Genomic DNA, 14,213 nt, shown 5'->3' with positions numbered 1-14,213 from the left:
CTGCTGGGGCCCCGGCAGGCCAGAGCCATCCTACAGGGCTGTGAGCCCCCACTTGCCCCTCCTGGGCCCGGCCGTGGGTCCCCGAGGTCCCAGGCAGTCCCGCAGTCCAGCGCTCTCCCTGCGGTTGCTCCGACTCTGGCTGCTGAGCCGCGGTTTCCCGGCTGCGGTGTGGGGGGCGCGTGGGAGCAGGGTGATCGGGCTCGGACAGGACTGTCCTCTCCATGTGGTCAAGCACCCCACCCTCCCCCGCGTCAAGCTAGTGCAAGCACGGGCTCCTGGGAGAGGGATTCGGGGGCGGGCTGGGGGTGAAGAGCCGGTCAGGCCTGAGCAGGATAGTGGGCTGGGGGGATGCCCGAGCATGAGCTTATGTTGTCCCCCACTCTCTACAGGGTCCTCCTGGGCCAAAAGGTGCTAAGGGATCCTCGGTAAGTGGTGTGTGCCCCAGACGGGCCCCTTCTGCCCTGGCGGGGGGGTATGTTCCCCTCGATGAGAACCGCTCTGGGCCCTCTTCACCCTTGACTGGTGGCAGCACTGTCCCCACGGGCTTCTCCTCCAGCCCCGACCATGGCGAGCGTGTCCCCCACCAGAGTTGCTACAGACCGCGGCCTACGGGTTCTTGCTTCCCACGTTAGCAGGAAAGTGCCCCCAAGTTCCCATCTCAGGGTGTCAGGCTCTTCCGTCTGGGACTGAGGACGCGGTCCCTGCCATTCTGCTCCCTGGCACGCTCGACTCGGCCCCTCGTGGTCTCTGCGCCGGTCCCCGTGCCAGTCCCCACCACGGATATCCTGGAGCACCAAGGGGGTTTAAGTCACAGCAGGCCTCGGAGATGACAGTTTGTCTTTTCTTTTTCCCAGGGTCCCACAGGCCCGAAGGGTGAGGCGGGCCACCCAGGTCCCCCCGGCCCACCGGTGAGTAACCTTTGAAGACAGGAAAGTCGGGAGGGGGCTCCCCCGAGGCTGAGTCCGTGGTGGGAGTGTCTGTGTGTGCTGTTCGCTTTCTAGATCGTGGTGGAGGGAGTCCGGGCCCTGAGGGAGGGAGGCACTGGGTGTGTGCGTACCGGTGACAGTGCGCAGCCCCCAACGAGGTCCCCAGGGCATGGGTAGGGGCCGTGATGAGCCCGACTGTAGGACGCCCTCCATGGGGCCCCGTGCTCGGCCCAGCAGCCTCTCGATTCCCATCTCAGCCCTCGGCTGGGGCTCCCACCCCGGCAGGCGTCCGTGTGGCCCCACTGTGTGTGGCCCCAGGCTGGGCTGTGGGGCCAGGGAAGGGTGGGTCGCTTTGAGCCCAGCTGAGGCTTGAACCCCAGGCCACGGCCGGGAGCAGGGCGGTGCGCGTCCAGGGAGGCCAGGCGGCAGGGCTGGGCGTGCGGTGCTTGGGGGCAGGAAAGAAGGGGAGAAGCACGCAGGGGTGACGGGCGTCTGCAGCCGGGACGTGGGGCCCCGGCAGCCCTGGCGCTGCTCCCATCGGGACCCACCCGGTCCTGTGCCCACGCAGGGCCCCCCCGGCGAGGTCATCCAGCCGCTGCCGATCCAGGCCTCGAGGACCCGGCGGAACATCGACGCCAGCCAGCTGCTGGACGACGGTGCGGGCGAGAACTACGCGGACTACGCGGACGGCATGGAGGAGATCTTCGGCTCGCTCAACTCCCTGAAGCTGGAGATCGAGCAGATGAAGCGGCCGCTGGGCACGCAGCAGAACCCCGCCCGCACCTGCAAGGACCTGCAGCTGTGCCACCCCGACTTCCCGGACGGTAGGAGCCTGCAGGGCCCGCGGGGGGCGGGCACGGGGCGGCCTGCGCCGTGGGAAGGTCGTCACCTCCATGTCCCAGTCTGTGCCGCGGGCTGCCTGGGCATCTCCCCCGGACACCGACGGAGGCGTCGCGGGACGTGACCGGGTCCTGGGAGGCCAGGGAAAGAGGGCAAGGCTTTGTGGGGGCACAGAGCCCCGTTCTGGTCCGGTCTTAGCCACTGTCCCACGCGTGACCCTGAGCCTCGTGTCACCCTTCCGTGGAAAGGGGCCAAAGCCCTGCCTCTCAGAGGAAGCGAGAGGGCATTGTGCGCTCCACGGGCACAGCAGGGTCCGCGTCAGACCCGGAACTGATGTCCGTGTCGGGGTGTGCTTGGGCCGGTGCTCTGGCAACCAGACTAGCCCCCGACCAAAGCCACTCCTGTCCTCACGGCCCTAAGCCACACGCAGCCCACCTCTGAAGTACAGCGTCCTTGGCCGGCTTTGCCCCCCGGGACGTGTGAGCAGCTCTCCTCTGGCTGCAGGGCCATCCACGCTCCCCGTCCTCGATCAGCCCGGAGGGCCGTGGGTGTCCGACACCGACCCACCGAGGCAGCGGCTCACCTCCTCTGCTCACTGCTGCAGGGGAGCTGTGGTCCCCACCGTCCAGCTGGGCCCTCGGGGATGGGTCTGTCGTGGCTCGTGATGCGGCATGGAAAGCCGCGTGCGTCCGACGAGCCCCGGGGGAGGCCTGTGCTGGCGGCCTGTGTGCGCGGCTGACTGCGTTCTCCGCTGGGCGGACGGGCTGCGGCTGCCTCTGCGTCCACGCGGGCCGCTCACGATCTCTGTCCACCGTCCAGGAGAGTACTGGGTGGACCCGAACCAGGGGTGCTCCAGGGATTCCTTCAAAGTCTACTGCAACTTCACAGCCGGAGGGGCCACGTGCGTCTTCCCAGACAAGAAGTCCGAGGGGGTGAGTGCCGGCCTCCCTGGTGTCTTCCCCTTTCAGCGAGGCCGGGTTCAAAGCCACAGTTTCTCCCCCAGAAGGAGACCTGAGCTGTGGGGCGGGGTGGGCGCAGCCTGGCACGGTGGCCAGGGAGGGGTCGGCCGGCCCCACGTGGAGATTTCAACCGCAGGCGCTCCGCTCCTTCCTGACCCGGCCCCGCAGGTCTGCCCCCAGACCAGCCGGGATCCTTGCGGGCGCCTCGGAGGCAAGTCCGCCGTCCCCCGATGTGTCTTTGAGAAGCTGGTGTTTGCCTTGTTCCTTGGGGTCTGCCGACGTCTGGGCACCCCTCCGGTCTCTCCCGAGGGCAGCACGTGTGTCCCAACTCTGCTCTGTGTGGGATGTTGGTCAGCGAGGTTCTGATGCAGAGTCGGGGGAACAGCGGCTAATGGTTCCTTCCGTGGGCGAGTTCGTGTGTGTGCAGATGGGAGTGAATGTGGCGGGGGACACACGTGGGGCTGGTGTGTGTGTGCGGGGGGACAGGGGCTGCTTTCCCCTTGGGCGGAGGACAGCTGAGGCAGACAAGGTCCCCAACTGCAGGATGACCGTGACGTAGTGGCCTCTGCGTGGGGCCTCTGCAGACCCCCACGACGCCCCGAGGCGGCCGGATGTCCAGACAAGTCGTGGCTCGGGTGCAGGAAGAGTCGGGCCTCCTGTGGTCTGCAGGGGTGCCTTTCCCTCACCCCTACATCTCACTGTCCCTGTGGGGAGCTCCAGCACCCCTGGACAGAAGGCCCGGCCATGGGGCAGGGGCTCCGCTGTGACAGGCACAAAGTGGGGACTGCCGTGTTCTGGGCGTGCTCCCCGACCGGAAGCCGCTCGTCACCCGGACGCCCGCAGCACACAGCCTGATGCTCAGAGGGAAAACACAGGCCTCGGGAGCCTCCCACTTGGCAGAGGCCCGGGAGGATATTTGGGTGGAAAAGGCATCGTTTCTCATCTTTTCTTATGACCGCTGTCGCCAACACGAGGCCTTGCTGCTAGAGGATTAGTGGGCGCCCCAGGAGCCCAAGCAGGTCGTGTCGGTGGGCGGACAGCAGGCTGGGGGCTGAGCGACCCCCACCGCTCCGTGCTCTTCCTCGGGCTCAGCCCCCTGAAGGGAGGGACCCTCTGTCGGCCGCCCGCACCTGTGCCCGGTCCCCAAAGGGGACGTGTTACCGAGCGCAGAGGCGGGTGTGCCCGAAATCGCACGCAGGAGGACGGCTGGGCCTCTCTCCCTCCCCGCACGCCAGCAGCTCAGAGGGGAGCCCTGGGGGACTGAACGGGGAGCCAGGCTCCTGCCTCCCCAGGGCATGACCAGGACCCGGCGGAGCAGAGGGACTGTGGGCCCGTCCCCTGTGCTTCCTGGCTTTGTAGCAAGGAGCTCCCTGTTTCTGCTGCTGGAGGCCGCGGCAGGCCCTCCTCCTCCTAGAGGGGGGTCATGTGTGCCCTCACGGGCCCGAGCCTGCTCGGCGCTAGGCCCGTCCTCGGGAACTGCGCTGGCCCCGTGCCCAGCGACCCCCTAGTGGGAGCCCCCGCTTCTGGGCCAAGGCCACCTGTCCAGGTGACGATCAGGGTCCTGCTGGGACCTTGGGAGGCCCTGCCCACCACACAGCCACGCAGGACACGCGCATTAGATGAGACTCCACGAGGGGCCGGCTGCGGTCGGCCCACGAGGGTCCCTTGGCTGGTCCCTGCATGCTGGCCCCGCTTGTCCCCAGTGCCTTCGGCACCTGGGAACGCGTTCCCCGCCCACAGTTCCGGAGCCGCGGGCCCCGCACGAGAGGCCGGGTGTGCACAGGCGTGCGGGACGCAGGCGGCCGGCCTCCCCCAGGCCTCCGTGTGGTCCGGCCCAGGGCGAGCACCCCGACCCCGTAGGAACCCCCTCTGCCGTGGGGGGCGAGGTCGGGCGGGAGAAGGCGTGTTTGCAGGTGGGGGAAGCTCCTCGAGGCGGCGGGAGAATAACTCTGTCCTTCTGTTTCTCTCCCTCCCCCGCCCGCTCTGTGTTTAGGCCAGGATCACTTCTTGGCCCAAAGAAAACCCGGGTTCCTGGTTCAGTGAATTCAAGCGCGGTAAACTGGTAAGGCCGCCTCTGGCTTCCCGCAGTACCCTTCACACGCGTCCGTTCCTGTCTTACAGAGTAAAATGGCCCGCTGGCCCAAAGAGCGGCCTTCCACCTGGTATAGTCAGTACAAGCGAGGGTCCCTGGTAAGTGGCCGCCGGGACGCTGCTCGCTTGCCGCTCGGCCTGGCTCCCGGCTCTGCATGGCACCCGTGGCCGCCGTGCGCCGCACCTGCTCCCGCCCCTCGGCCGGCCACTCCACGGCACGCGACGGCCAGACTCCCCCTTGGCGCCCACGCCCGCCGTCCCCCCGAGGAGAGCTCGTCCGGCCTGGGAGCCGGGGGTTGGGAGCCGGGGGACAGATTTCCAGTCCGGCCTAGGACAGGAGCTGGGTGCCCAGGGTGTGGCCAGGAGCGGGAACCAGACCCTGGGAGCCGGAGGGCTCTCTCTTGCTCGGTCCTAGTGGCCAGGTCAGAGGACACAGGAAACCGAGCTCTTCCCAGGATGGGGGCCACGGAGGCCACTCCCCTGCAGCTGCCTGGCCATGGGCCTCGGTTGGCCGCCGCTGTAACTCCAGGGGAGCCGCTGTCAATAATCCGTCCCAGAATCGGGAAGACGCAGGCATCTCTCGAAGGAACTGAAGGGGATGTCCTGTTGCTGGCCAGGGACAGCCGGTCTGCGCTCCTCCATGCCAGGCCCGAGGCTGACCCGCTGGCTCGGGCATGTTGCTCTGACCATCCCAGGGGTTTGATCTGGGCCCTGTGCCCTCTTTCTAGTGAGTGGAAGGGCCAAAGGTCGAGGTGGACGTGTCACAGGCACCGGACTCTGTTCCTTGCTCTCATGTCGTCAGATCTGGTCGTCCCCCTGTGAGGGGGATGTCTGTGCCCTGGGAGGGGTTCCTTTGTCACCTAGAAGCTGTGCTGTGGGAGCTCTGTGACTTCCCACCTGGCCAGCTGCCATCCGTGTGGGCACCCTGGCCTCCTCGAGGGGGTTCCACAGAGGCCAGGCCCCCAAGGACTCCCAGAACTGCGGCTTCCTGCCAGCCTTGCCCGGTCCCGCCTCTCCCGAGGTCCCTCGCTCTCCAGCCTCCAGGCCCCTCCTGGCTGCCAGCACTGCCCACGCTCCGTGTCCTTGACTCTAAGCCGCTCCGGCTTCTCACAGACCCTCTGGAGGTCCGCCCTCGCCTAGCCATGTCCGTGGAGACTTCTCCCGTCTCTGTGCGGACGGCGGGCCTCTCGCCTGCTTCCTGCCCTGCTCTCCCTCCACCCCTGCCGCGCTCGCCTCGGAAAGAGCAGCCGCACACAGAAGGACGCCGCGGACACCCCCTCGGCGCGGGCTGGGCCCAGCGAGCCGGGGACTGGGGCCCGTGAGGGCGGGTCGGGCAAGCTGGGGTCCCGGACAGAGACAGCCGGGCACCCCTTGGGGCCCTGCAACCCGCACCTCACACAGAACACCCGCTTTCCACCAGCGGCCTGGGGAGCTGCCTCCCGCCTCTGTCCCATGTCAGGCTGGATACCGAGCTTGGAGGCAGAGGGGCACCCCAGGGGAAACCAGCTTCTCCTGTGGATTTTCCTGCGTCTTATTCTAGCTCTCTGGGCCCGTCCTGGTGGACGTGACGCAGATGCAGGTCCCATCCTGAAGAAGCCGGCCTCTGCTCTGGTCAGGGCCGCTCTGGCCGTAGCCCAGGAACACGCGTGCAGAGCGTGCAGAGCCGCTTTCCCCGGGAGGGCGGGGTCCAGCCCTGGAGGCCTCAGGTCCTTCTGTGTCTCTGCTGCTCTCTGGCCTGTCCCCGCGCATGCGTGCTTCTCCCAGTCAGTCGAGTACCCTCCCAGGAGTCCCCGACAGCCCGGATTGCTGGTTGGTATTCGGTTTTCCTCCGCAGGGTCTGACCGTGAAGTGTGCGGTCACTGCGGGCAGAGCTGGTGCTGGGCGGCAGCACGGTGCCCTCCCGGCCCTGGTGGGGAGGGACAGGGTCGCTGGCCGGGCCCCTGCCTCCACGCCGGCTAGTTCTGCGGACGTGTGTATGCGCGAGCAGGCAGCATGGGCCTCGATTCGCCCTTGTGTGTCGGGCGCGGCCTCCACGGATGCCCAGAAACAGCGGGGCGCCCTCTGCCTCCCGTGGGGAGGCCGGCAGAGCGTGGAGGCGGGGAGGGGCCAAGGCTCATCTGGGGGAAGGCAGGCACCCGTGGGTCCTGGCCGCGCCTGGCTGTTCCGGAAGCTGGAGTCCGCAAGGATGCAGACGGGGAGACTCACCTCTGGGGACACCCCGAGCCCTCCCTGTGCCCCGGATCTCAGGACCTGTTTGTGGGGAGCCGGTGACGCCGGAGAAAGCCCTTGAGAATGGGACTGTCACTTCCTAATGCCCTGCTCTGGGCTTGCTGGCAGGGAGTCTTGTCCCCAGAGTGCCCCCTGCTGCCCCTGCTTGGCCTGGGCACCGCTGAGTCCCTGCACCCAGGCCAGGAAGACCTGCTCTGCTTTCCTCTGGGTTCTGTGCCCCAGAGAGGCAGGAGCGGCCTTTCCTGTGCACCATCTTGGGGCTCCCCTGTTCTTGCAGGACGGCGCCCGGTTACCCTACCCTCCAGCTTGTGGCCAAATGGCTCAGGCCCCTCTTGCTGCCGGGACATCTCAGCACCCCATGCGTGCCCCTAGCCGGCCCGAGTTACCCCCGAGGCCCCCCGCCCTCTCTGTCTGCACTGCCCACAGCTTCCTGGCCAGGCACTTACCAATGTTTTTCATCTATTACCATAATCTCGAGAGATCCTTCCTTTAGCCGGCCTCTGGGCATGGTGACAGGAACTCAAGGGCGAGTCTCTGCCCCCAGGTTGCTCACGGTCTGGGGAGGGCTTGCAGCCCAGGAGGGAAAACAGAGAGTGAGCCAGGCCAGGGTGGGGAAGGGCACGTGCCCCTGGCAGGCTTCCTGGAGAAGGTGTATGACCTGAGCCCTGGACGAGTAGGGTCCAGCCAGGCCAGGAGGGCAGGTGGGTTGTGTACGTCTCAAAAAGAAATGCGGTGCGTTCCGCTCCGTTTCGGGGAGCCCCCGAGAGAGCCAGTGTGTTCTGGCCTCGGGGACTGGGCGTGTGGCGCATTCCCAGGGCGGTGCCCGCCGCATGGCTCACGTTCCAGAGGAGACAGCACGTGGACGGAGATCGTGACGGCTGGGCTGCGAGGAAAGCCCCGTCGCCTCACTGCTGAGCGCCGCCCCTCCTGTCCCCCCAGCTCTCCTACGTGGACGCCGAGGGCAACCCCGTGGGCGTGGTGCAGATGACCTTCCTGCGGCTGCTCAGCGCCTCGGCCAACCAGAACGTCACCTACAACTGCTACCAATCGGTGGCCTGGCAGGATGCCACCACGGGCAGCTTCGACAAGGCCATGCGCTTCCTGGGTTCCAATGACGAGGAGATGTCCTACGACAACAGCCCCTACATTCGCGCCCTGGTGGACGGCTGTGCTGTGAGTGTCGCCCACGGCGGCAGGGGGCGGGGGCCGCCGCGGGGCCTCTGCCTTCATCCGTCAGGCGAGCGTGCGGGCCTGGGGAAGCGGAGCCCGGACAGGAAGGCTGGGGAGCCGGGTCCGTGGCCCCGGCCGGCTGTGATGTGGGACCCGTGTCCGTCTGGCCTGGATAGAGAGTCTTTCCTCAGGGCCTTCCCGGGAGCGGCCAGGACACACACTGTGCTAGGCGGTGCCTGCGGGTTCAGGGCTGACACCGGCCCCCGAGCTCGCGTGGCCGTGCTGGGCTGTGCCCTGGCCCCGTGCGCCCCCCAGGAAGGGCCATTCCGCTCGCCGGCCTGACTGGAGGTTTGCTCAGCCCGCATGGCCTGTCGGTGCCAGGGCTGCGTTCACACCTCGGGCCCTGGGCCCCAGGATGCTTGCCTTCCTGTGCACCCCACCTGTGGCCTCCAAGAGCTAGGCCAGGGTCTCCACTGAGGGCCAGTTCCTTGGCTCTCTGCCTCCGGTGGGGGGGCTTTGCCGCCAACCCGGGGGGTCGGAGCTGCGTCCTCGTGTCCTGGGAGGTGTTTAGGATGCAACCATGAACCAGGGGGTCCGGTCCCCTGGAAACCTTCAGGCATGTCCCTCGTGTGGCCTTTGAGAGGCTGGAGGTGGCGGTTGCCGTGTGTGTGTCTGCGAGTCTTTCTGTCCTGCCTCAACGTCTGTCTTCCAGTTCTGGTCTCAGAGGTTCTGTCCATGGTGGCCAGGCCAGCTCCCGTAGGGACAGGGCTAGCGTGGGCTCCAGCCCCACTCTGTGTCCAGGGCCGGCCCCTCGCAGGGTCTCCCTCCAGCTGGCACACGGCCCATCCCTGGAAGGTGCCGCGCCCTCCCCGTGTGGCCCGGAGGCTCTCGAGGACACTCAGCTCCGCTCCAGACCGCGTCCTTCCCGCGAGTTTCCGGGGGCACCAGGTCCTCTGAGACGTCTGCTCACGGGCCCGGAGTTCCCACCCTAGTCTCCCACCTCACCTTTTTTTTTTTTTAACCTTTTTTTAAATTTTTTTTTAGATTTTTATTTATTTATTTGACAGACAGAGATCACAAGCAGGCAGAGAGGCAGGCAGAGAGAGAGAGGGAAGCAGGCTCCCTGCTGAGCAGAGAGCCCGATGCGGGACTTGATCCCAGGACCCTGAGATCACGACCTGAGCCAAAGGCAGAGGCTTTAACCCTCTGAGCCACCCAGGCGCCCCAGCCCCCCTCACTTTTTGAACAGAGCAGCTAGAGTGTCTCTCAGAGCTGGTCCCAGTGTGTCCCAGGCCAGGCAGAGGCGTACCCAAGCCCTGAGCGGCCACCCTGGGCTTACGGGAAGCCGGTGCTCCTGCCTCGGGGTCAGTGCTCCCTGCTGCTCCCGGACCTGCGTGCATGAGAGGTGACGGTTTTCCCTAATGTCTGCTGAGGCTGTCCGGTCCTGTCTGGCCAGGCCGGAGTGTCATGGACGGCTCTGCTGGGCTTCTGGGTCCCGCAGAACCCGGAGCGCACAAAGCTGCCCAGTAGCGGCCAAGGGCAGAACCCAGGCTCACCACTTGCGTCCTGCCCTGGCCGGGGCCCTTGGACTAGGCAGCCCCCTCCAGCCCTGGGGAGCACTGTTCCTGCTCCCTACCCCAAGGCCACCTTGGGGATGATGGGGGAGGCTGCCCAGAGCGCAGGGTTCCCTGTGGACCCCTGCCTCTCCTCCCTGCTCCCCTGCATCCTGGGGTTTGTGGGGGTCAGTCCTTGGGTCTGACTGTGGAATGAGCAGGACTCATCCCTGTTTGAAGCAGCCGAGTCGATCCCCGGCAAGGGGTCCAGACACATGGGGGAGGGGCCTCTGCCCCCAGCATCTGCTCGTGCTTCTGACACACGCCCCAAGCTGTGCTGAGAAGGTCGTGAGGCAGCAAGTAGCATTTTCCCTGAGTCTCTGCCTCCAGAGGCGAGGCAGGACCCCAGGGCCTCGAGCGTGGCTCGGAGCATCCTGGCTCCTGAGGCAGGAGGGAGACACTCGGGTGAGGCCAGTACCCGGCTCCTGGTGAAGCAAGCAGGCGGGTTCTCCAGAAGATGGGGGCCTTCCCTGCGAGGGGTGCTGGGAAATGCCTCTTGGGGGTCGGGAACCCCCAGCAGGGAACGGGCCGGCTGTCCCTGGCTCCGTGCTCGAGCTCACACACACCCGGCGCCCCAAGGAGCTCCCCGGGGGGAGCCTGGCGCCCCTATCCCTTTTTCTGCTGACGCCCCCTCTCCTGCTCATCACAAAAGCAAATCCCAGAGCCCCCGGGGTTCCCAGCGATGCTGCCCAGCTCAGAGCCCCCTCCTGTCTCTGCCGTGGGCCAGCCCAGGGTCCGGCTCCGGTCTTCCTTAGCCCCAGAGCAAAAGGCCTTCCTTCTCTGGCCCTGTCTCCTGGTGGCCTGGTGTGCTGGCAGAACACTAGCCTCCATGTCCCCAGCGCCTCTAGGGTCACTGCAGGTTCTGGGGAAGAGCTCTTCAACCGCAGAAGCAAAATCTGAGTTCGGGTGAGGTCCAGTGGGCTGCCCAAGGCCCTTAGGATGTGGCAGAATGCAGTCTCCCAATGCCTGCCCCCTTCCCACCATAGTCCATTTCAGGCATAGCTAGTCCTTGAATGCCTCCCTTGACCAAGAGCTCACTACCACCTGGAGCAGTCCTGGCCATGGTGCCAAAGTCTCAGTGTCAGGAAGATCTTCTGGGCATGGAGCCAAAACCCTCTTACCCATCATGTCTGCCTCTCATTCCTGCTTCTGCGCCTTGAGTTGGACAGAGGAGACGCGACTCCAGACCAGGGCTCCTCGGCCTTTGGGGCCAGATGCGTCTTCGGGGTGTGTGGAGTTGGGCTGGGGGCTCTGTCTGCATCGTAGGGTGTTGAGCAGCGTCTGTGGCCTCGACCCCCCAGAGCTCAGTCCCCCAGCTGGCTCTGACAACCCCAAATGCCTCCAGACACAGCTGCACGGCCCCCGCCTGGGGGAGCTTCCATCCTTCCAAAAGGACAAAGATCAGAGGGCAGCCCCAATGGCCCCACCTTGCTCAGAGCTGGAAGGACCCAGCTCCTTCTCCACCGTGGGGTCCAAAGAAGCCAGTGCTGCTGGCCAGGAGCCCGAGCCCGAGCCCAGGCGTGGCTGTGATCCAGGCCACGGTCCTGCCCCAGAAAGCAGCGGTACACCTGCTCTCCTGAGAGTGCTGCTGGGCAGGGGAGGCTGCCCAGTTCTGTGGCAGTCGTGTCCGGGCTCCACCATGATCCTCTGAGCCTCCCTGGAGGCCGTGGTGAGGTGGAGCTAAGGGTGACTTGAGACACTCACGGAGGTAAAACAGACCGCCTGAGCAAGGGGCTCACCGCAGCACGCCTCTGCCGTCCCTGGCCCTCTGTGCCTGTTTAGCCAGTACTCCTGTAGACCGGCGAGTGGGTCAGGTTCCCTCCTCTTCTCACACTTGCGAGTGTGGAGTCCTGCTTCTGGGTGAGATTGCCAAGGGCAGGGCCAGCAGTCTGCCGTCACTGTCTTAGAACTCTTCGTCTTGAACAAGGAGCGGGGGCTCGGGTGTGTTCCGGCGGAACTATGCTCTCTGCAGCTGGTCCCGGCAGGGTTACCATGGGGTGTCCCAGCTGGCAGGGGCAGGCGTGGGTCTGGGACTGCGGGGAGGGCTGAATGGGATGTTGGGTGGGGCGGGGCGCTGCCTGTCCCGGTCAGGCACGTCTCTCTCCCTCCGCCTGCCCGGACCGATGGAGCAAACCCGCTTTCTCGGCGGCTGGCCATGGGCGCATGTGCGTGGGAGCCCAGGAGAATGCAGACGGGGCAGGCTCAGCCCCGCGAGGTGGCCCCACCCCCATTCCCCATGCCCCTTACCGACACGGGCCTCTCTTCTGCTTCCTAGACGAGGAAAGGGTATCAGAAGACTGTTCTGGAGATCGACACGCCCAAGGTAGAGCAGATACCCATCGTGGACATCATGTTCAATGACTTCGGTGAAGCGTCACAGAAATTTGGATTTGAAGTGGGGCCGGCTTGCTTCCTGGGCTAGGAGCCACGAGCCCGGCCCCCAAGAGCAACCTCGTGACCTCAGCGCGCCATCTGCGGGCGTCCTGGACAGTGAAGGCCCCTCGTCCCTCCCCGACCTCGTCTGCGCCCGGCTCCGCATCGAGCCAGACCCCAAGTCCACAGAGAGCAAAGGGAAAGAGCCGAGTCCCCAACCCGGAGCTGAATCACATGACCTAGACAGCCCGCAGCCAGCGGGCCCCACCGCCGCGCCAGCCCCGTTCTGTCCCCACCGCACGCCACAGGGACGACGAGGCCACACTTGCGGCTGCCGCGCCGGCCGATCTGTCTGCACAGAGAGGCCGCCGGGCCGGGGCATAGGGCTGCGGGATTTGGAGATCACTATTGTTTTTTAAATTCAACTTGAAGATGTGTATTTCCCCTGACCTTCAAAAAATACTCAGAGGCAAGCCTCGCAAAGGTCACCCCCTTCCAGCCAGAGCCTCTGTTCTCAGCTACACGATCCATTCCTGGGCCAAATGTCATTCTGCACGTGCCTTTCCGATGGATTAAAGGTGCTTTCGTCTTTGTGAGTTTTAAGTAAATATTTGTATTGTATTGTCATACGTGTTCAGTGTCCCCGACTTTCAATCACGCATGTCAGCCCGGCTTCAGTCCCACTGGGAGGGTGGGGAGGGGGCGGGCGTCCAGTTCCGGCGAGGAAGGGGCAGCTCCGTCCTCACCTTCCAGGAATGTGCAATACGGCGGGGTCCGCCCGGGCGGCAGGAGGCCGCGCTGCTGTTGGAACAGTGGGTGCCCGGACCCCTTTCCAGATGATTTTTTGATGAGCTCTGGATTTTTTTTTTTTTAATGGAGAGGAAAAAAAAACAAAAAACAAAAAGAACTTGATGCTTTGCCTTTCCTACATGCACTTAGATTAAATCGCGGGCGTAAATTAATTCTAATTCTTCCTTCCCCCGTTTTTCTCCCCGCGGAGCCTGATGGGAGAGTGTCCCGGAGTGGGGAAACCACATTCTGTAGACGATGATCAAACGAAACTGGTGCTCACTGCTACCCTTTTCCTTTGTGGTGCTGTTTTGAGATCTCCTTGAAAGGGGACCCTGGGGTCCACTGGCCGCGCCTCCTCCTCCCGCTTCTCTTGGCCCCGGTCTCGGCCTGCCCGGGGCACGGGTCCCTGCCAGGATGGAAGGGCGGGCGCTCGCCACCATCCTTCCCGCGCGCCCACGCGCTTCTGCGCCCTGAGACCGCGGCGAGGCCCGTGGCGAGCCCTCCGTTGTGCTTCTGTGAGGGGAGCAAACACACCCGTGGTCGAAGATGCCGCCGGCGCTGTCCGCGGCGGCCGACGAGGAGGTCGTCTTCGGTTTCGCCGAACGTTTGGTGCTAATTTCTGTTTGTGCTCAGAACTGAGCTGAAGCTGCGTGTGCAGACGGGGCGATGTGCAATGAACTCGGGGGTCTCCCTGGGGCTGCCGGCGGGGGCTGCTCCCCGACGTGAGCGGTCGGGATTTCCACCCGCATCCTGGGGACCAGCGTCAGCCGGCCGGCAGCTCGGGGCTGTGGGGGCTGCTTCGCGAGCGAGGGCCGAGCGGCCACCTTCTGCGGACGGAGGGCCCAAGGGACCGGCCAGGAAGGGCTGCCCCTCACTGTGAAAAGCAACGCCCTTTCCTTCCGTGCTGGGGGGAGCGGACAGGGTCCTCCGGCTCTGCTCGGCCCCCTTGGGAGCCGCTGTGACCCGCGGTTCTGGTGCTGTCCTCTGCCCGCTGGGCCGCCCTTGCCCCTGGGGAAACCACAGCAGAGCCCCCACGCCGGGCGTCACGAACACCCGCTAGTATTTCCTGCATCCCCGCGGACGTGGAGTCTTGCTATCACCAAAGGGAAGTCTGGCTCCGAGGCTCTCCCGAGCCCAGGAGGCTGACACGTGCCAATGACTCTCACATTTGTCTCTTCCAAAGCGAAGCCATATCCGAGGACGGCCACGCGGTGCCCCGT

General features: G+C 65.6%; 1 protein-coding gene across 3 annotated transcripts in view; it reads left to right on the top strand.

Annotated features, from left to right (window-relative positions):
* The window catches only part of COL5A1 (collagen type V alpha 1 chain), a 136,708-nt gene extending 123,878 nt beyond the window's left edge, over positions 1 to 12,830 (top strand). For 2 of the 3 annotated variants that reach the window (XM_059410378.1, XM_059410380.1), the window contains exons 60-66: positions 390 to 425; positions 855 to 908; positions 1,495 to 1,750; positions 2,586 to 2,698; positions 4,719 to 4,787; positions 7,985 to 8,218; positions 12,104 to 12,830. In XM_059410378.1, the coding sequence (XP_059266361.1) occupies positions 390 to 425; positions 855 to 908; positions 1,495 to 1,750; positions 2,586 to 2,698; positions 4,719 to 4,787; positions 7,985 to 8,218; positions 12,104 to 12,250 (909 nt within the window). In that variant the 3' untranslated portion in view covers positions 12,251 to 12,830. Of the gene's footprint in view, positions 1 to 389; positions 426 to 854; positions 909 to 1,494; positions 1,751 to 2,585; positions 2,699 to 4,718; positions 4,788 to 4,846; positions 4,916 to 7,984; positions 8,219 to 12,103 lie in introns of all 3 variants that reach the window. The other variant, XM_059410379.1, reaches the window with a different exon arrangement.
* The last annotated feature ends 1,383 nt before the right edge of the window (positions 12,831 to 14,213 follow it).

This window comes from Mustela nigripes, chromosome 9, assembly GCF_022355385.1.
Source record: "Mustela nigripes isolate SB6536 chromosome 9, MUSNIG.SB6536, whole genome shotgun sequence".
NCBI lineage: Eukaryota > Metazoa > Chordata > Mammalia > Carnivora > Mustelidae > Mustela > Mustela nigripes.
The sequence above is the reverse complement of the archived record's forward strand: the minus strand, read 5'-3'. Positions and strand labels throughout refer to the sequence as shown.